Consider the following 22,827-nt stretch of genomic DNA (forward strand, 5'->3'; position numbering starts at 1 on the left):
AATTTATAATTGGCAGATACAAAAAACTCTGGAACTGTATCCAAAATGTGCAATAAATCACTGTTGATTTTTTTTTTCTTTCCAAAAAGAAAAATACAAAAAAAAAAGAAAAAAAAATCTACTTTTGAAAGTTGACAACCAATGTAAACTGGAGCAAACTGGTAAATTCTACAGAGGTTCTACTAATCGCTATTCATTTTCTTTTAACCGATTACAGTCGTTAAACTGCAAATCTGTTGCTCTCCCAAGATGACAACCAAAAGTCATTATGTGTACATACATCTACAGTGGTGACATTCTAGTTCCCCATTGTTAAATACAAGAAAGGCAATCATATCCATAAGCAGCACAAAATGTGTAAAACACATTTTAAAATAACTTTTTAAAAAAAAGGAAATTTTCAAATTGTACCAACACATTTATGTGAGAGAGGGTAAACAAAAAGGGAGGGACTTGTCCAAACAATGTTGTAAACAATTACCTTCATTCATCGAGATGTACATGAAAGTCGGAGCTTGTTAAGTGCTTTAACAGCTGTTATTATTCAGAAAGCTTCAGATGGAACAAGCATCAACCTCTGGAATTGACTGAAGGCAATAATGCTTAATAATGAACTAGTATTCAGAAAACTAGCAGCACGCAGTATGAGGCCGGTGTCTGCTCGTCCAAATCTGATGAAACTTCAAAAACATAACTGAATACAAAAAGAACATTGTATTAAAACAAAGACTAAAACTTTACGTTCACATTTCAACTGAGACACACCCACACACACAAAGAGGGCAAAGATACATTTACATCCACATTCTTGCCATGATCCCATACCTTGTTAGCCAATTAGCATTAGCAAAGGCTTTTGAAATGATGCTGGTGCCTCACCCTTTAAATCCCAGATACACCGCAAACAAAAAAATCTTGATTTAACCTTAGTCATGTGAATACACAAGGACAAATGTGACTTTAGTTGAAAAAAAAACCACCATCTGAGGGACAACTGCAGGCAGGAGATCCAAGCATGTAAAAAATGTTCAAGTGCAAATAATGTGACTGAATTTTCTTTATTTTTTCCACGTTCCGCGTGCTTTCTGAAATTGGTCTGTAGGCAGATAAAATGGATACCTCAAAAAAGCGTACATTCCTCTTACACAGCCCAATCCCTCAGATGGCAAACGTCACAAAACAAAAAACTATCACTCAGGAATTTTAAAAAGGAAAAAAAACCAAAACATTTCTTGTACATAGAATGTCCAGCCCATGTTTGTGACATTAAAATATCTCTCTAACACAGCCAAACACACCACTTAAATCCTTCATTCCTATACAACTCAAATCTTTTAAAATGCTAAGTCTTTAAACATGCAACACCATTCAAAAGTTCCTATCTAATTCTGCTGTGCTAGATTCAGGGTAACTTCCTCAGATGCCAACGTTTCCAGCTATCTACGACTACAACTATGCTTCAACAACCTACCGAAGTTGCCCGAGACCACTTCCCCAATACTTTTAAGGACACTGATGTAAAAAAGGATGCTCATTCATAATGTGAAAACACAATTCCCTGTCAAGTATCCATATAAAGCACTTGCGTAGCATACTGTGTGCTCTTCCCTTTACTTCGGCACAAAGCGGCCCAGTAGAGAGACAATATGTTGGGTAGTGCAGCTCTGTGGAGACTGAGGACAATGTGAGGATGCACACAATGACATGAACAAAAAACCATGTGATTAAAGAATTATGTCCTTAAAGCCCATATAACACTAAAGATGACATGCAGCTGTGTTTGAATATTTTTCATACGCTGGACTGTGACATCACTCAAAGGTTGAGAGGACTCCTCGACCCAGGCTTTCCTGAGCCTGTTTACATAGGCTGATGACATCTTTGGGATTCCTTTCATCTGGGTCCAGCTCGTTGCTGGCATCAAGCATCAGCAATCCCTACATACTGATTCAGCTCAACCGACTAAAACACTTGTTCTGCTGTTTCGGGGTAACTGCAGGATATGTTCTTTCTATACAGACTGCCAACCGTAAATGCAGCTGTGCATTTAACCACCTTTCACTCAGAGCTTCAACTTCGCAGCCAAAACCTCGCCGCCTTTTGCCTCGACATCATCTACAGTCTTAAAGCCTTTACGACATGCAGATACAAGCAGCTCGGACTGTGAAACAGTTGTTAGGCCTGAGTTGAGGTGCACATTTTGTAACATTCCTAATGCAGAAAAATTGTAACTTCTATGTTAACTTATTTTGAAAAAAGGTTTATACATTAAGTTGATTTTATTTCTACAAACAGCACAAGATTATAATCCAGCATTATCAGTACCTTTAGGCTTAAATGATGTCTAATGTATTAATGCATAAAATTTAAAGCTACTTCTCTGACCAAACGGTTAAAAGGCTCCGAGGTCCTGGCAAATTTTGGACATCTTTTGATCAAATTGACTCCTCGTTTCTAAAAGGGAAACGGTGCTTTGGTTATGAACAGTTTTTAACCAGTAAATATGCAAGTCTTCTAATGTCTGTTTGTGGACAGGTCCTACTATAACTAACAAAAAAAAGCACCACTCTAAATACTAAATGGATATTTGTCAAATAAGATAAAAATCATGTTCAAGTAACTTTTATGCTAACTGAAGAAAGTAAATGTCACTTTTCTACTCTGCAGTCTGAAAACATTTAGAAAACTAAAACAAAAGATGTTCAAAACTGGTCAGCCTGCAGAGACTCTTAAACAAGCTGTAGCAAAAACCGTCCATCTTCAAACTATAACTGAATGGACAATTTAGTGGATAAAAAATGCATTTACTTCTCAAATTCAGAGACATTTTCATTTCCAACTGGCCCAAATTTAATGCAGATAATTGATGAAAATCTGCTCCACTTGCACAGCTCAATAGTATGAAAAACCATCCAGTACAAGTGGCTCCTGTTTGTACTTAAACTGAACTGACATTACTTGGCTGTACACTTCTGCTATATTTTTCTGCAATGGTTTATGAGCTGGCCTTTATCAATGGAAGCAGAGCCTCTAAAAACCAGCGGAAAAACCACACAGTGGAATGGAGGACTGAACAGTGACAGGGTCACCTGGACACAAATCAAGAGCTACCAGAACCGATCATCTCAAAACTGTGGTTGTCTGTAAACCTTGTTTAAATCTCTTAACTGAACATAAAAGTGCAAATTGCTACCACTGTCCTGTCTGTGTGTCCTCAGTAGTGCTTCTCCTGCAGATAATCTTTCATCTTGTTAGGTAGGGGCAGTTTTTGGATCAGGTCTATCCGTGTGTACTGCCTAATGACAAAGCGGCAAAGATACTGCAGGGAGCGCACTTGCATAAACCGAGATACTGGGTTGGTTAGTCTGACGGGGTACGTTGCAGACCCTGGCAGGCGAGACCTGGAATAACAAAAAGCTCCGTTTTCTGAGTCTTTGATGGAGTGTTCAATTAAATCAACAATTGATGTGTGCCCCTCCACATCGGGCTGTTCGTAGAAGCTGAAGCGTCCATTAGAGTGTTCGATGCGAGTGTGCAGAGTTTTGCCTTGTGACCTGAAACTCAGGCTGAGCAGGTACCGGTCATCCGAACTGTCTCTGACCAGGAATGAACCATCAGCCAAGTTGATCAACTTTTCCTCCGCCTCCCATCGTGTGATGGGACCCCAGTACCACCCTTGTCTTGCAAGCTTCTTAAGCTCCTCCGTTAGGCTGGTCACCACCATGGGCCCACTGCTCTGGACCGAGTCGTATACCCGACTGACCCCAGGAGCTGAATTTGGATCAAAATTGAGGTGGTGTCTTACTCTCTCGGCTACCTGGCTATCTGAGGAACTGAAGCCCGACAATGTTCTAGGAATACGCCCATTACTTGTCATGGGAGGCAGAAGTGGGGAGAGGGGAGGTGGAACCTCTACTCTAGAACTCTGGAGCATCATACCAGCAGAACCAATAAGAATACTATTAACTGAGGTGTCCATGAAGGGATCCAGGGACATCCCACTAAGCAGTTCATGTTCGTCCTGTCCCTGGTCTGTGTGGAGACACCCACTGTCTGCCTCCGTTACCACCTCCATGGGAGTAGAGCTGTCTAGGCAGGAGTGGGACCCTTCTGGGTACATTCCCTCATCTAAAGGCATTGTGTAGTGGATATAGTCCTGGGGGGTCAATCCCAGCACCACAGGCACGTCATTATCATCAATGTTTAGATGCAGCTCGCCGTTCTGTGGCTGCTGAAGATTTTTTAAGGACTCGGCTTCGTCCGGAAAGAGCCCTTCCATCTGGAAATTTGGAAAATCTTTCCGGACACCGTTAAAATTGGGACTTGGGGAAGGAGAGTGAACCATGGCTTTAACCTTTACCTCCATCTTAATACACGCCTCATCAGAGTTGACAGACCGGAGAGGCCACGGCGAGGGGCTATAATGGTGAATACGTAAGGAGGCAGTTCTAAGGGGTCTCTGGGCTTTGACCTCATTGCAGCTTATGGGTACAGAAGAAGAGGAGAATGTGTCATCATCATCCATAGAAGATACAGCAGAAGAGCCGCCTTTTACTTTTGCCTTCTGCTTGGCAGACAGCCTCCTTTTCAGTGACCCCATCAGACCCTCACTCTTTGATCGACTCTTATTCTGGCCTCCTTTCTCATCTTCACCACCAAAATCACAGCCAGAAAGGTCTTTGGTGTAGCAGCCTCCAAAAAGTGATTCCTCCTTAGAAAACTCTGTAGTCACTGAAGGCTGCTGGAGCATGACAAAGTCACCCTCCTCTTTGCCCTTTATGTTTAGGGACTTGCGGATGGTCTTAAGGCTTATTTTTTTCATTCTGACAGGCCCTCCAAAATGGGGGCATGGGTTGGCTCTCCTGGTATCCTGATGAAAGTACTATCCACAGCGTCCTTCCATCCAGCCACACCAAACAAGACATGTGAACAGTGAGGCCATTAAACCCTGCAGAAAAAAAACACAAGATATTGTCTGATAAATATAAAAGACAAACGGTTTGAGTAAAATATGTGCACAATATTGATTTACAAAAGTTTGAATGGGTTTCTTTCAGGCATCAGATTAAAAAATGAGTGAATATTTGCACAAAAAAGTTCATCAGTTGTTAGTCGCCATGGCTATGTTGTTGGCGTCAGGCCTTCGAAATGTTAAATAAATTGTTTCACATGGACGTCATCATTTCTTAATTGCAGCAGTGATAGTGTGTCCTGCTTTCAGACATCCATTCTGCATGTGAACACACAAGGAGAGAGGCAGGGCCTAATTGAACTTCATTAGTTTGGTCCATATTCAAGGTAAACTTTGAGAGCATCTGACAAGCTTATGACATGTATAGTCTGGAGAGAGGAAAGGTAGCTGCTGATAAGTTATGCTAGATGTAACAAGCTGAACTGACATTCCAAAAAAGAGATTGCAAATGTGATGCTACTTAACACTAACTAATTGGTCCATCAGTAGGCTAATGAAGTAGGCACTATTTTCAGAAATTAGGGCTCACATGTTGAAGTTTCCAAGAATTCATTGATGCAAAGTGCTTACATGTCTGGAGTTTTGGCCTTTCAACATTGTGGTTCTCTTTTTTTCCAACCTCTTTCTTGTAAATATGCTGATGCAGCATGTGGTGGACTCCATGCCAGCATTGTGCCCAGATATGCTGCCTTTTTTCCTGTTTAATCGATAACATTAAAGACAAACAGCCCTTATGTCTGTGTCTACTGTTCTTATAAATAAATGCAGCTGCAAAACAAGGCTAAATCATAACCCCTTTGTCACTGTGCTTAAAAACTGGCATATGTATGCCAATATGCTACATTTCATGCAAACACACATACATTTTGGGCAGTTTCAGAGGCTTTCTGCTGGCAACCACTCCAAAAAACAGATTTATTCAGTCTTTTTCTATTTGTGTTGTCATGTGCATTAACGCTGAATCTGAGGGATAAATAATAAATACAGATAGTTTTGCTATCTGCAGTATATTTATCTCATAACCTACATGGGTTATAATGTAAATTTGTGTTAGAATGTGTAAAGTTGTAGTTCCATCAACACAACATTTCTTGTCCAGTCCTTAACTGAATTTGGGGTTGCAAAACCACCTGAGAGTCTCACTGTTGTTTTCATTAGAAAATAAAACTGAAAGAGTGGGAATGACAGAGATTGAGGAGTTGACAAATGAATACTTGCATCACCCAGAGTTGCAGCAGTTCTAACACATGACGATACCTGCACACAGACCTTCGCTTCATTCAACCTTGCTGTTTCAGAGGACCTATTTTACTTTTGAGTAAAATAAGTAGAAATAACATGTTATCAAGTTGCGTGCGTGTGTGTGTGTGTGTGTGTGTGTGTGTGTGTGTGTGCATGCGTGTGTGGTGAACATGTAGCAGTAAAGACAGATTCTGAAGTCACATTATTAGTTTGGAGCTTGGTAACCTCTGTTTTGTTTTTGTTGTTGTTTTGTTTTTTTCATTCTTCAAATTTGACAAAACATGCTTGAGATGGGCTAGCTGAATTTATATAAATTATTCATTAAAAATTGGATTATTCACCCAATTACCAAGTAGGAAATCAGGATGGTCAGCGTATGGCCTTGCATAAACAACACAAACCCTCCGCAGACCTCTATTACTTTTCACTTTTGACATTTTAGATAAAATTTACTGTCAAGCTGTCTTTCAGAAATAATTGAAACACAATGCAATATCAAAAGCAGGATTTCCACAAGTCCCACATCGTCTGTCTCTCAGACAGAAACATCAGTTTGCTGTATTTACATGTCAAACATAAAATCACAGGTTGTACAGTACATGTGAGTAGCAACTGCAGGTAAAGCATGCCTTGCTCCAATGTGCATCTTCATGTCATCCTTGATTGTTCAGTCATCTCATGTTAAATTAACTTTACAGTGCAACAAAACAAAGCCCCTAAAATGCTAATATTAGAAAGGTAATTGCTTCACAACCTGCTCAATGTTATAGACAGCAGTGCATGTCCTCAATACAATATACTAATAAAGCAGAGTATGACATTGGAGGATTTCCTATTCCTTAACCCTGCAAAAAGTTCCAGTGCAGAAAGTCATTTTTACCTAATGTGCCAGGAGTGTGAACTGAAATGCATGATGTACCTGCCTTTTTAAAATGTTTTCCAATTCAGTGTAAAATAACTTACTCTTTAAACACAATATAATAGCATGAAATTGTGACTTTTTTTTTTTTTTAAATTGCTATCATATCCTTCTCAACTGTCAAAAACAATGATCAGTTTTCTTAATACCACAGTATTTACACATCCACCACTCGAAGAACCTAAACAAAGCTGCTTGATAATGAAGGCAGCTGCAATCTGATTACTCACCATTATCTGCTGGAAAATGGTGACTCAGTTGGTTGGGTCAAGTTCCACATCCACCACATTTCATTTGCTGCTGTGGAAAGCAAATTCAGTGTAATTTAGAAAATGAAGAGAAGGAGCGAGAGAAAAATACATAAATGCCTCTGATTTATAAGAACACTTCACCGGGGGTGCGAGACAACTTAAAAATATGGGCACACATTACCACCTAAAACAATGTGTAATAATAATACAAAGTTAGCCAGGTATGCTGTGACCTAAAGAGGCCTGTGGACCAAAAAAGCATGCTTTTAGCCCGTATTTGTTAGTTTTCCACTTTACTTCTTTCAACAGCGACGCAATCAAAAACACGTGTCTTTATTAAACAATTAGTTTTTAATTTTGTTAGAATTAAAAACAAAGCTGACCGACAGATCTTGCATATGACACAGATGTTCGGCTGCTTAAATGCTAACATTTGCTGTTAGCAGACACTTTGAAAGTGAATTAATAACCCCAAAAAAGTTTAAACTGTACACACAATTGTCTCTACGTTGGTAGCGTTTGGCTGTATAAATGTGTCAAATAACCAAAAGGTGAGAAATATGTCCTGGAAAAACACGCTTTGAAAGCCTCGCTCGCAGTTGGCTAACGTTAGCTTAGCCGATGCTAGCATACTACCCAGGTCAGTTAGCTTTGTTAGCGTGTTATGTCGAAAACAGTGTCGTTACCTTCACTTCTGTCCGCTTCTGTGCCAAAAACACACAAAGTTTTGATATGGGCGGAAATGATATTTCTTTTTTTCATACGGGGATATATTGACGGCTACAACTGAGCATTAACGCGACATCTCTCAACCCAGGTTGGCTAACACTTTGTAGCTCTCGGCCTCTTCCTTTCTTCCTTTGTTGCCTGTTGAATTGTGGGAGCGGAGTCAGAGCGTTCACACGCAGCGAATCAGACACACAGCAGCAGCCTCAGCGAGCCTTTACACCCCGGAGGCAGATGATGTCCATGCGGCCCTGACAGTCTTCAATGCATTATTATTATTATTATTATTATTATTATTTTATAAATAAAATAAAAATAAAATGAAATAATAATAATAATAATTTTAAAAAAATTTTTTTTAAAAATAGTTAATTCCCTGCCAGTATAGGGCTGTGGCGATATGCTTTTGTCCTGATTTGATTCCGACTTTTTGGGTACTGATTCGATTTAAATTGCGATTCTCAAAATTCTTCAATATTGCTATATTTCGTATAACTTTTTTTTTTTTTTTTGCGAGTAATTTTTCTTGATTTCAGTTAGGAGAAAACAACACAGTAGCAGGACCATCCTTCTGCTGTGGTTAGCACTGTGGCCTCACAGCAAGAAGGTCACTGGTTCAATCCTTGGCTGGGGAGGGGTTTGGTCAGTGGCCTTTCTGTGTAGACGCATGTGTGTATGCATGGGTTCTCTCCGGGTACTCCGGCTTCCTCCCACCATCCAAAGACATGCATGTTAGGTTCATTGGTTACTCTAAATTGCCCCTAGGAATGAGTGTGAGCGTGAGTGGTTGTTCGTCTCTCCGTGTGGTCCTGCGATGGACTGGCGAGCTGTCCAGGGTGTACCCTGCCTGTCACCCAAAGCCAGCTGGGATAGGCTCCAGCTTCCCCGCGACCCTGAATTGGATTAAGCAGTTCAGAAAATGAATGAATGAATGAATAATTTTATTTCATTGAAGAAAAGAAAAGGATTTTTTAAACAAAAAAAAAAAAATCAATATTAAAATTGTGAAACAACAAAATTTCCTACCCCTACTACTTATTATTTTTTTAAAAAAATTTAATTAAAAATAAAATTAAATAAAATACGGGAGTTAATCAAATATAATTCAAACGCATATAGAAAACATGGGCAATACTGAAAAATAAATAAAATAATTATGATTTTGCTTAATCTGGAGCATGTTTATACTGCAAACAAGTATATGGGAAACGGAATACATTTTTAACATTTCATATGATAGTTATGAGTGCTGCTATTAGCAAATAAAAGACATACTTCTTTATTTGTGTGCATTTTTTTCACTTCACCCAGAAGTGCAGCTTTTTTTATTCATGTTTCTTGTGTCGTTATGTAAGTTCATAGTAAGTCGCTTTGGATAAAAGCATCTACTAAATGACCGTAGAATAGAATAGAATAGAATAGAGTAGAATAGAATAGAATAGAATAGAGTGTCGAGCACTATGTTTATAAGAAGTTAGAAAAAATATCAAATTGTTGTCTTATTCTGACTAAAAGGGGACTTTTAAGATACATGTCGTCACCCTCTTAAAATAATGGCCTAAGTCATTTTTTCAGGATTTTCACAAATCACAAAAAACAGTACACAATATTGAATATATATATATATTTTTTTTATGAACAATTTCATTCAAAAAGGTTGTGACAACAGATGACTATTGACATATTAAAACAATGTCTCTCAATTATGTAACATGAGAGGAATAAATTACTTAGGCAAATTTTTTAACATGCCTTTTGTGACTTAAGCAATTTTAAACCTTAAACACGGTTAACAATCAAGATCAAACTAAACATCATGCTGAGGTGGTGTGTGTATCTCATCAATTTTCCCAATTTTTCCCTTCATTTCTTCTGTACAGGGTTCTTGACTGATGCCTATAAATGTGGCAAATTGTCAAAGAAGTGATGACACTCGATTGGCATGACATGTTTCATTGACTGGAGGTCCTGGAACTTTCTTTCCTGGATTGGCGGAGCACATGGAAACATTCTTATCCATGTTATTGGTTCATTTGGAACCTGTATCCTCTGGGGCAGTGCTTCCCACACAGAGTCCTCTGAGAAGGACAGTTTGAAATGGACCTTGCCATCACTGCTAAACTGAAGAGCTCGCAGGTCATGGACAGTTGGATCCCCAACTTTTTTGCCTGGTCTGATGCTAGTGAAGTAAGATCCATCCATTTTCAGGAAATGATCATGCTTGAGCATTTTCACATGGTAAGGTGATGGCCTAAGTCTTGCAGTCTGGAGTATGATGACATAGTCTCTGGGGATGAAGATATCTGTAACCATTTTGCGTTCAACAGTGCTATGCATGCTGTCACACTCCATTTGAGTGTGCCCTGCAACAAGGTATTTCTGTGTTATTAGTACTCCATATTTCCTTGCAAGCTCAGAGAATGCATTTGCCACACATGCATTTCGGTTCTGATAACCACAACCGTCGCTCCACACTATGATCTCCTTGAGTTCTGGATTGTCTTTGATCACACCTTTAAAGTGGCAATACTGAAGGTGAGCAAATACTTCACCACTCAGGTCACCCTGACATTCATCCCAAATGTAGCAGTAACCTTCCTTTGATCCCAAATTAAAGAGGGTGAAATTGTGGACCTGCAGTTTAGTTTTGTAATATAGGCTACTGGCTTGGGACACAGCAGTACAGCTTGCAAGTCCATTGTCCAAACAGACTTCTCATTAGTTGCAGAATCCTTGTCACAGGATTTTTCTTGCCTCGCTTCATCTTTCTGGGAGACATGTGCATCATACTCAGCCTTGCTGATATTCCCATGCTTGAAAGAAACACAAACATCACACTGATCTTTTCGTGGATTAAAAACAGAATAGTTTCCTTCATAAAACACTTTGGAGAAATATCGTATTTCGACAGCCCTTACTCCAGCAGTTGCAGCAGCCTGCTGATATTCCCGATGTAATTGGGAGATGGTTGTGCCTGGGTGCAGGAATTTCTTGTTTTTGTAGGTCTCTGCGCTACTGCAGTAATGTGAATCAACAGTGGGCAGGTCGCTCAACCAGTCCTTTAGGAAATCCTTGGCATCAGTTTCAAGCTTTGCATGTTTGCCAGTCTTGGGTCCAGATTTAGATGGTGGTGCTGCTGCTTGTTTGTCATGGTTAATGGTGTCTTTGTTCAGCCAGTGTGTAATGGTTCTATCAGGGAGACCTAGAGTAGAGGAAAAGAGGGACTTGCACACTCTGAGAGTCATTCCATCTTGAAGCTTCAGCTGGTAGGACAATGATGAATTACGTCGGGATCCCTCAGCAACTTTCTTTTGCTTTATGTTAACTTTTGTGACCAAAGTGGTGATGTATAACCGGCGTTCCTCCCATGTGTTCATTGCCCAAATCTTCTGAAATATCCACTGCCGCTGCTCTTCTGTAATAACTTTGTTGAGATTGAGACTGAGTTGAGATTCACTGACAGAACTTTGAGTTGCAGGGAGGTCCCATTGCTTTAGCTCTTATCTCTTTGCCATCTTTGCTCTTGTATGACATTGCTTTTTCCTTGGATTCATTTTGCTTCCATGCTGCTGGTTTAAGACATTTGTTTCTTTTCCTTTTGACTGTATTATTTAAATTAGCATCCTCATCCTCACCCTGCTGTTCTGCAGTTGGTCCCACCAAAGTTAGGCTGTTTTCATTTTCAGAGGCAGAGGACTCATCACAGAATAGGGCATAGTCTGGATCAGTGATGACATCATCTTGATCATCAGACATGGCCTCTTCATGGTGTAGATGTGTCTGCTTGGCAACTTTAGTTCCATGAACAGGACTGTTTGAGGTCTTGTGTAATCCATCTGAAACTGAGTCTTGCCCTGGTAGAAGCAGCTTAATCTCTTCAGTGAGAGTATCATTGTCATTGTCACTGGATGAGGCCTGATCCGTGTCAGAATTGTCAAGTTCATCTCCTGCCAAAACAAAAAAAACTTGTCAACCCTTTGAAGTGTATGGTCACAAATGTGTCATCATTCTGAAAAACAGCTGCCTCGTGGTCACTTATATTAAACCATTTTAAAGACAGAAAGCGTAATATATTATGGAGGTGAAATGATTTTATGATTAATTATATCATGAGCAAGCGAGATTTTCATGAAATAACAGAAGAGGATCCTTTTTGTTATAGCTACACAGATTTTTGGGTTGTTAGAGTGCAATACAATTTTTCTTAATAAGATCCTTTAATGTGAACAAAAATGAGACAAAATATGGAGGAAATATTTCAAAAGACAGAAAAGGGTTAACAAGCCCATCACTTATAACAGCCAAAGATAATGGCACCTTGCCGCTCTTTGCTAAATGCTAGCTTCATGGAGTTAGCTTTTTCGCGAACAAAAATACTAACTAACAGATTGAAGAAGACTATAGAATGACACAAAAACATGCCCTGTTGATAATAAAGTAAAAATTAATCACTTACCAGTGGGGGATAACCCCTGAATCATGGCAATAACTTCAGCGGCTAGGTAGATCTTTCTTCTTGAAGCAGCAGCCATGTTCAAAAGCTTGTAAAATTGCTTAGTCACACTGTCAATAATACGGCCTAAGTCACACTCTTGACTTAGGCCATTATATTATAGAGGTAAAAACATATGATCTCTTTAAGTAAGAATGTAGTTAACATTATCAGAGGTGGCCATCATCGCAAAGACAATTAAGGCAAAAAAATCTTTTTTGTAAAAAAATGACTTAGGCCATTATTTTAGGAAGGATGTGCATCTGACCTAAAAATGCAGCTTCTGAAAAAAATCAAAAGTCAATGACAGAATTAAAAACAATTTTTCCTGAGATATTTAATCACTTGTTCTGTTAGAATGAGCTTCTTGTGTCTACTTGCATTGGGTTTACACATGCTGCCATATTTATGCCACTATTTTACTGTGGTGTGTGTGAATAGACAAACAAGTCTTTGTATGAAGTGGGAGCCTTTTGAGCTTTAAAACTGATCCAGCTTTGACTGATAGGTGCTAGAACGCCATTTGAAATAACTAACAGATTAAAAGGCAAAAAGAAGAAGACAGTACACATTCACAATTCCAAGAAGTTACCAGTAGTGCAGTCATTGATGCACATGAGGCTACTGGATCCAGTAACAGATGAAAACAGTCATTAACTATTACAGCTTCTTCTTCTTTGTACTTTTGGTTGAACCCGTGTTTGCTGTACTGCACATCACTACACTCACCATTTCCGGTGGTGCTTCATTTGCCATGTCAGATTACACATGTACAAGTAGCCTACTCTGAAATGTACTGTATGTAAACGTGCACGTAATGAACACAGAGCATAAATTACCCCTAACTGGTAGGGTGTGATGTACCACTGCCACTGCTCAGTGACAAATTTTTCTTATGATAATTGCTGGTGAGAGAAGCTGACATGGAGATACGCAAAAGTAAGTGGAAACAAGTCTTTATGCTTTAAAGACAGATTATGGAGAAACAAATGATAACCCCTCAATTGTTATCATTTTGTTTAACTGTATAACTTAACACACTAAATGCAACTTCCCTTAGAGACCCTTTGTTGAATCCTCTGGGAGCAAGCACAGCACACAGGTGATTGTATAAACAATTATGCTCACAATAGAGCCGGTTGCCTATGCAAACACAAGGTTAAAATGCTATTAAATTCTCATGCTAAAAGTGACAAAAGAAGCCGATGCGCAGTAGAAAAATCCATAAACAACACAAGATAAATCTAAAAGCCTGTAAAGCTGTTACCGTTGGAGACAACAACTGTCACTAAATAATTTCTTCCAGTTGGTTTTGTACGTGACGTAACAGAGAAACTGGAAAAAGGCCAAGACTAGTAATCCAAAAGAGGGCAAATCAGTATATATTTTAGCTGAGTCAGGAGGCTTACCCAGCTAAATGGCCCAATGGAGCAATAGCTATAGCTCAACTTTACTGTGCATGAAAACTGTGCTCAGAAACTGTAGGCTTACCTCAAAGTAATTCTCCTTTAGTCGTCTACTTTCATCATATCTTTGAGGCATACAGCCATGCAGCTTTTCATTTCCTCAGCAGTAGGTGCTACAGTACAGCTGTATGTCACAAGGAGAAACCATAGATATTAAGTGGAGTATCACTGATGGCTGCTAGACTGACTCCTGAACATCTTTAGTTCAACAAACTGAGATTTAAAATGCATTTTTACCAAAGTACACTCTTTGCAGTCATTCATCATTTGTCGTTCATCTTTCGTAGCATCATTTGTAACATCACTCAGTTTTCTGACATATGACATATGAGCGGCATCGTTATTTATCACCTAAACGCATGTTTGAGTTTTCCGGCACTCTTTACGTTCAGTTTCCATGGCGATGGAAACAATTGGTTTTAGAGAGTTTTTTCTTCTTCGAATTTTTAGCAACGTCCCGGGGGAGGGACTCAGTGATTGGTCATCTTCTCTAGGTTGTGCACGTTTATGAGAAGAAAGCCACACCCACCTTCACTACTGAGTATAACTAGCAGTTGACCAATCAGACAGAGCCGCAGACCCCTAATTGATCATCAATTAATGAATATAAAGGATCAAGTAAACACATGAATCAAGATTGAGATAATCACTAGTTCATGATGAACAACAGGAATTCATGATAAAGTCTTCATTAATCAATGCACAAGTTCATCATGAGTTACATTTTACCTAAGTATATGATTTGTACCATTATTGTAAAGTGTTACCCCTTTTGCTCTAAAAATATGATAATGGCAGTGGCTGAAGGCTGAACTCACGGCTTAAAAGTAACAGTCCACACAAACCAGAGACTTACATCACAGGACATACAGTCTTTGGAAGTGTGTGTGTGTGTGTGTGTGTGTCCCATCTTTAAGAATTTACACTTAATTTGGATTCTTAAAAGAAATCATTTAAAACACAAACAATTTTCAAACACTGAGAAAATTGTTCCATTAATCCATGCAATAATAAAACTGCATTTATTAAAGTAACTCATTTCTATCTCTCACTTGTCTCTCAACTAATTTCACAAATAAAGATTCAGAAATACAAGAATCCAATACAGATCATGTAAAGACTTATTCTGTTCTTTCAGTATAAAAAATGTAAGTTCCTTTCAGCTTAATGCATCAGTGTTGTAAGAAATGTTGTGTTCAGAAGTGTTAATGTTGCATCGTTGCTGAAAAAGAATGACAAAAAAACTCAACTGTAAAAAAAAAAAGAAACTTAAACTACAGAGAGTTTTTTTTTCTGAAAGTTTCCCTTCCCATCCTTTCTCTCATGCGAGTAGAGACATGAATCAGATTATGTGCCTCTGAATGTTTTGGCTTTGCTGTCTTTGGAAGGATTTTTATCATATTAACAAATGATTCTGGACTAATTTACATACGGAAGGCAGTTTTTAACGATCTGCACCATTTGGCCTTTTTATAATGAGACTGCAGCACATGGAAACATTGTTGTAAGGGTCGCATCTTAAATCCTAAATCCCTGATATGTAGTTGGGCTATTTAAAGTAAGAAAAAAAAAATATCTGAAAATGATTCTTTTTGGTTTTTTTTCTTTTTGCAAGTTACAGTTAAACTAGATCATTAAGATCTTCTAGTTTATGGTTTATTGTGTGTTTGCATGCAATTTACAAGATTCCATTTGAAGAAAACAGCAACAAACTCAACCAATGCTTTCTCATCTTTTTTTTTTTTTTTTAAATCTCAAAGATCCTTTTAATTTGTATCCATGAAACCTCAAGTTGGCTCTCTAAGTATTTGCAAGTATTTCCCACAACAGCTAACACTTGAACTCAGAAACGAAACATTGGTTGCCTAATTAGTGTCACTACTGTTCTAAACTGGAGTGTGTTTACCACTGCTAGGCCAATTTGGTCCGTATACTGAACATTACATTGTTTTTTCCACTCTGTCAAGTGCATGGCAGTCCTTCCCCAACCTGCTAAGCAGCTGCATGCAGACAGGCTCTGTGCTAAGACTCTAATTACCAGGCCTTATTAGGGTTGATCAAGCTGCCTTCTCTTGATGTGTTGGCACAGGGGGGGAGGGGGAAGCAAGGAGGGGGCAGCAGCTATTAAATATAACACCAAGGACACTGAGAAGCAAAGATGAAGTGTTACTACATGCCAAATTAGACCTGACAAACTAACTTTGTTGTGGTTGAGATTTGTTTGCCAGACAGTAAAAGCAAGTAAATATCCAGCAGTGGGAAAAACCGAGTCTGTTTTGTTATGACAAGATGAACAGATCAGATAGTTACTAATAGCTTGGCATTTTTACAATTTACATAAATGAAATTTTGCTCAAATAGTTTGATGGGGAGCTGTGTATCTGCTTGATATTATCAACCACCACAGTGCTCAACACGAGGGCTTCAGGACAATCCTTCTCCCTTCTCAAGATCAATATCTCCAAAATAATTTGAATTTATGTATAAGCACGACTTCAAAAACCGAATCACAAGTCAAGATGGAATGTTGTACACATGGAGCGGGGCCACGCTGTGTAATGAGATACCGCGGCATGTGGGGAAGCTATGTGTTTCATCTTAATTTCAAATGAACGCTGCATCAGCCATAAATTTGCACGATATGTCCGCGCTCGCTTCAGTGTGGCTGAAGCCTTTAACTTGACTGCTTCTCTGGCGGAGGATTATAAGGGTTGGGGGGGTCTCGGTGCACACCTTTATATCGTTAACTGCTGCAGCAGGAACAGAAGACTGGTACCTCAGGCATGTCAAATAGTGACAGAGCCATCAGGGCCACTTGGGTTTTCTTTTAGGATTGACAGTAGTGTAATATATGAAGTGTTACAAACAAAATGTGATACAAACAGCTGTGATACGGGCTGATGTCTGCACCAAAGCTTCATTGTTTTGCTGACTCACAGTAACTTTAAAGGTGGAGTATGTAAGATTTTCAATATTTTCAAAATAAATTAACTAAAAAAATAACTACAATCATAATTAGATAGGGTTTTTTTTTAAAACATGTAGGTTCCAGTCTGTCCATATTTGATGTGTTATTAAATTACGAGTTTAATTAATGACAAAAACCCTTCTTAAATGTTTGCCTACCAGTAAAATAAAAGTGCTTTTTGTCATTAATTGAACTTGTGATTTAATCACGCATCAAATATGGAGAGACTGGAACCTACATGTTTTTAAAAAAAAAAAATCTAATTATGATTGTAGTTATTTTATTAGTTAACTTATTTTTAAAATATTGAAAATCTTACATATTCCACTTTTAATGGATTACTGTTTTTGCAGTGTTCACCGTTAAACTTTATCAGCTTGCACTGACTATTACACCAGCAGTGTCAATATTCAGTGCAGTAAGTTAATGAAATGCCTCAGACTAAACGACTTCCTGTTTAAAATGTGGTCACTGGGTTTGTTGCATCAGCTTTCATTTAATTTTATCCATTCTGTTTGTGTCTCCATGAATTTTCTTGCCATATTGGGTTCTGAATTTTGGAAAATTATGATAAAAATATAATAATGACATGGATAATGGGCTAAAATGACTTTTTTCTATTCATCAGAGGTTTATATTGAAAGCTGTCACGATCCTAAACATGCGTTTGTTAAATTTGTAAGGAGAATCAATCATTTCTATCAATCTTTATTTATAAAACACTTTTCATACAATAAAAATGTAGGACAAAGTACATTAAAAGTCAAAGAGAACAAAAAACAATATTACCCATTAAATTCCCCCAAATCAAGAACCCATGAAACCCACCCTAACCCTATACACAACACAACATATACAAGAAAACAATAAGAAAATTGAGGTGATTGTAATTTTTTAAATTTGTATTTTTCTTTAGTAATTGTTGTCCTTCTCAAAGGAAGGATTTATACTTTGTAATCTCTACTCATCCTTAATATTTTGATATTAGCTGACTTAAGAGAGAATCCCTTCCAAAGACTTGGCTTAAATAACTAAACCAGTTGCAAGAATGATGATTGGAGCAAATCTTAGACTAATATCAAGTTACATCAAGTTGATTCTTAAACTAATCCTCCAAAGGAGAACGTTTAAATTCTGTTTTATTTGCTTGGGAGGGATGACTAAATGAAGACCAGAATGCGGCACAAAGGCCTGCTGCAACAACGTTTGCAGACTGATTTATTTGGATTAATTAACATTTCCAGATTGCATTGTACTGTATGTACATTTAAATGCTTCAGAAATAATCTCTTTGTTTGAGCAATAACTACGAAGGACCTCTACTAAGATATATTTTTATAAAGCCCTTTAAGTTAGATAAGCAGCATTCACCGAGGGAAGGTATTGTTTATTTATTTATTTTTATTGTTCTGAATTTGATTATTTTATTTGTGTACAAAAATTAAAACTGTGTCACTAAAGAGTCAACCAATGCTTGTTTTAAATGTAGTCAATGAAACACACTCATAAATATTTAAATAAAAAATATATTTACTTTTCATGATCCATTCTCCTAAAACTCTTTGAACAGGAAAAGAAACAGTAAGATTCCTCCACATCATCAGGCTGCATGTATTCATAGGTTTTATTTCAGACCTCAAAAGAATCTTGAGATGTAATCCCTAGAAAGAACTCTGTCCAGACAATTCCCTTCTGATGCTTTTCATCATGTTTAAGCAGTGCATTGAGCTTAGCAGAATTTGAGAAAAAAAAAAAAAAAAAAGGAAAAAGCTACAACTTTTATGTCTGCTATCACTCTACTTGCAGTTCCTGTTGTTCCTTATGAAACTTTCTTTGACAAGCTACCAGCAAACAATAGATGCCTCTGTTGGGAAGATGCTGCAGCTCTTGAAAGGATCATAGCTTGATGTGAGAAAATCACAACATGCACTTTTAGTTTAGGTATCACTTTTTTTCTTGTGGGTATTTCATATTTTGAGCCCTCTGATAGACAGATAGATAGATAGATAGATAGATAGATAGATAGATAGACAGATAGATAGATAGATAGATAGATAGATAGATAGATAGATAGATAGATAGATAGATAGATAGATAGACAGACAGACAGACAGACAGATAGATAGATAGATAGATAGATAGATAGATAGATAGATAGATAGATAGATAGATAGATAGATAGATAGATAGATAGATAGATAGATAGATAGATCTATCTGTGTGTGGATATTGGATGAAAGCAACTGTAGAATAGAATAGAATAGAATAGAATAGAATAGAATAGAATAGAATAGAATAGAAGAGTTACTTTACTATTCTTTCAGATTTTCGAAGGCCGTAGAATTCAAAGTCAAGAAAAACATCCCCAGATATAGGCTATTAATTGATATTATTCTGGTATTTTCCACAGTTTTTAAGCTTATGTACATATACTACTCATACAGTATTATAAGGAATCTGGGTATTTTGTCTGAAAAAAATAAATGGACCCCATAAATTTAGAGCTCATTACTGCTATTAATGTTATAGTCAGACCCATGATCTGTTTCATCCATGCATGGATGCTGAGCGTAAATAAGAGTCTGTTGATTTTTCACACCGAAATCAATCTCAAGAGATTAAACTTAAATGCATGAACAGCCTGAGGTTGTTTCCTGCTTAATAATAGTGAATGTTTTTGTAATGACTTGCAATCCTAAAACTTCTAAAATGAATTTGGCACAAAGGTGGAAAATAGAGCACACATCATGAAGCTTCGGGCTGAAAATGTAGCATGGACTAACAAAAATAAGGAAAGACAAGCTTATTTTTCAACATGTGTTTTTATCCATTTAAACTTAAGTTTACCTTTTTTTTTGGAGATGGTGGGCAGTGTATTTTTCTTCAAAAGACAGAAATCTGTGCTCTTCTCAGAGGGAGCAGGAACTGCAGTGCATTTCTAAACCGAAAGTTTGAACGAATATGAGTAAAACATGACTTTCTCTCAGTGTGATGATGCTGGTGTAATAATCTCACAAATGCACAACATGTGCAGATTTACAGTGTTTATCTGGAAAAAAAAATCATATTTATATTCACAGTAACTTCAGGACATATTTTACATAAATGTTGACAAAAAAATATATAAATATGTTCAAATTAAGCTGTCAAAATCATGTGCTTTCAACCCAATAATATATTGTTGGTCCCTTTTTCGTGTTTTGTTCTTTTATCTGTTTCGTTGAACAAGTGCGACGTTAACGCTGTAGTATTCAGATTTCCCACACAGCTGGTGTTCTTGAAAGCACCGTGGCTCTCAGCTTCCACAGGAAGTGAAGTGACGCTGGCGCGGTTGTTAAAAACAAACCCGGGTAGACGTTGTTGACATGAAACTGGTGCACATCTATTCCTCGGCAAACTTGCCTCTGTTGTCTTTTTACACAGGAAACCTCTATATAGCATAACAACTGAAATGGAGTTATCACCTCTTATAAAGAAAATAGGTAAGCAGCAATGCTAGCCTGGTTAAAGCAAGTCGACTTTCGCTGAATTCAAGCAGTTTTTTCCCCCACGTTAGCTTATGTTAGCATCTGCTTTTGACTAAGTTTTCTTTTTCCCGTTGTTGTTTTGCTCTTCACTTAAATATGTTGTAACTGGCCATTTTTACGTAAAGATGTTAGTTAGTTTGATGCAATTGGTTTTTTTTTTTTTATTAACGATCAAGTTGATACCGAGTACATAACTTAACTAAAAGTTGTTGATATCTTCAAGATTGAAGATTGTTTAATTGTCATGTGCAGGTTGAAGCCGAGCTCAACAATGCAATGAAATGCATAGGATATTTTCTTAAATCGTTACTTTATTTTATGTGTATTTCAGGTCACTCTTTGGTGGAAATAAGAGTTCGAGCATTGAAGAGTATCTTAAGTAAACTGGACCATTCCCTGATCTCGATTAACGACATTGTCCAAGAAAAGATGCTGTTTGTGTTTCTCCTGGAGTGGTTTAACTTCCCAGAGGTGCCAATGCAGGAGGAGGTGCTTGGATTGCTTTCAACTTTTGCACAGGTAAATATAAAGTGTAGTGATCTATCTACTTGCTGTAATGAAAGGCTTCATTTTATTCCACTTAGGTCGCAATTTTATCGATAAAATGATTGATTGGTCCCAGGTGAAATTTCCATTTTGTTTATTTATGCTGCTGTGAACAGTAAGCTTCCAACTTACTTATTGCTGATAATGATGTCCTTCATGCACATAACAGATATTGGGCGACACAACTTAAGTTAAGTACAAAATAATATGAATGAAGAGAAAACTGATTAATTTTCAGGTATCAGTAATCAAAATAAACTGTTTGCTGCAGACAGAGCAGGCAATGCTGCTGTCATTCTCAACAATTCATGTCTGTAGTCTGTTAAACTCCTAAAAAAAAAAAAAAGTTAGGAAACCTTGATTATTTCTTCCCTCTAAAACATTTTGCAATGTTTTACATTATATATATATATATATATATATATATATATATATATATATATATATATATATATATATATATAATGCCAAAAATATTATCGGAAAGCCTGATAGGTTATGTTTTCAACAAGGTATAAATTGTAAGGATCATGTATGTGTGGAATGAGCAACGCAGCGATCATATGGGTAGTACCCAACACATTAAGCATTCTCAGGATCGTCTCAGGGAAAAATAGTATTCTGGAGAAGAGAAGATGGAACGACCTACCATGAGTCCAGACCTGAGCGCAACTGAACACTTGTAACCAGGAGGAGGAGGTTCCAAGTTTGATTTATTCCGTACAGGATAAAATATAAAAAGTGTCAAATTGATGACAGTTTTTTTTCTTACTACTCCAGAAGAGTGCAATCATGCAATCCACCGAACAACTCAAACAAATAGGGATTACCAACAGGAGAATACTGCAATAGATTCTGGTGCTTTTTTTGAGGGACCAACCACGTGTTTAGCTCATTCTACAGAATCACAATCCTTAGAAGTAATACCTTCTTGCAAAGGTAACTAATAAGACTTTCCTGCAATATATAATAACACTTTATTAAAAGTCCATATGTAACAAAAGCAAAGTTCAATGTCATAAAAAATTGTATACATATCATTTAAAACTGTGTTTTTTGTGGAATCTAATAATTTGATCTAAACAAGTGTTATGTATTCAACATTTAAGAGTCGTAAATGTTGAATACATTTACGACTTAAATCTATTTGCTTTTGTCCACATGCATGGATGCTGCCAATACCAAACTTGTGCCTCTGTGGTGTTTCTGACTAACAACTCTGTGTGAAGTGAGAACCCTCTAAGATGTAAAACTACAACACTGGCTTGGTTTGATAGGCGATTGAGCATGATTTGAGATAAGTAATGCCTTAAAAAGCACCAAAACTATATACCTGTAAGGAAGTAAAAGCTGCATCTGAAGCCACTGGATCAACATCCAGATAGAAAATGTTTTTATATCTGGAAGAACATTGACCACTGATGGTCACCAGATTCACAACTGTGCTTGGCGTTTGAAGACATTGCTATGCTCATCTTTACCACTAGATGTCAGTAACTCTGACACACTGTACCTTTAAGGGGGCAAAATACTGTAATCGACTAAAAGTGTTTCCAAACTTTTCATTTGTTCTTTCGAAGCTGAACAGCTACAAAGAAACACTCGGTGATACTTGTTCTCTTTCCACTTTCCACTTCTTTAGAGCAGTGGTTCCCAACCTGTTTTCCTTGAAGACCTCCTGCATGCACATACTAAGAAAGCCATGCACCCCCTGCCCC

The 22,827-nt window shown here is 37.6% G+C and overlaps 2 protein-coding genes across 3 annotated transcripts in view; one reads left to right on the forward strand and one right to left on the reverse strand.

Annotated features, from left to right (window-relative positions):
- Positions 1-3,043: 3,043 nt before the first annotated feature.
- Positions 3,044-8,232, reverse strand: socs6a (suppressor of cytokine signaling 6a). Of its 2 annotated transcripts, none has more exons than XM_079260031.1 (3): positions 8,071-8,232; positions 7,364-7,430; positions 3,044-4,948 (listed from the first exon to the last, which is right to left on the reverse strand). In XM_079260031.1, the coding sequence occupies exon 3, from the start codon at positions 4,820-4,822 to the stop codon at positions 3,215-3,217; it is 1,608 nt and encodes a 535-aa protein (XP_079116157.1). In that variant the 5' UTR covers positions 4,823-4,948; positions 7,364-7,430; positions 8,071-8,232; the 3' UTR covers positions 3,044-3,214. The 2 variants fall into 2 exon arrangements, with proteins under 2 accessions (XP_079116157.1, XP_079116156.1); XM_079260030.1 differs by having other exon boundaries at positions 7,364-7,433.
- Positions 8,233-20,487: 12,255 nt separating this feature from the next.
- rttn (rotatin) overlaps positions 20,488-22,827 on the forward strand; it is a gene marked incomplete at both ends in the record, with an annotated part of 38,099 nt that continues 35,759 nt past the window's right edge. Inside the window, 2 exons of the mRNA XM_079259721.1 lie at positions 20,488-20,518; positions 20,895-21,082. Of these exons, the coding sequence (XP_079115847.1) occupies positions 20,488-20,518; positions 20,895-21,082 (219 nt within the window). The remainder of the gene's footprint in view (positions 20,519-20,894; positions 21,083-22,827) is intronic.

Source organism: Telmatherina bonti (assembly GCF_933228915.1).
Source record: "Telmatherina bonti genome assembly, chromosome: 20".
Lineage (NCBI taxonomy): Eukaryota > Metazoa > Chordata > Actinopteri > Atheriniformes > Telmatherinidae > Telmatherina > Telmatherina bonti.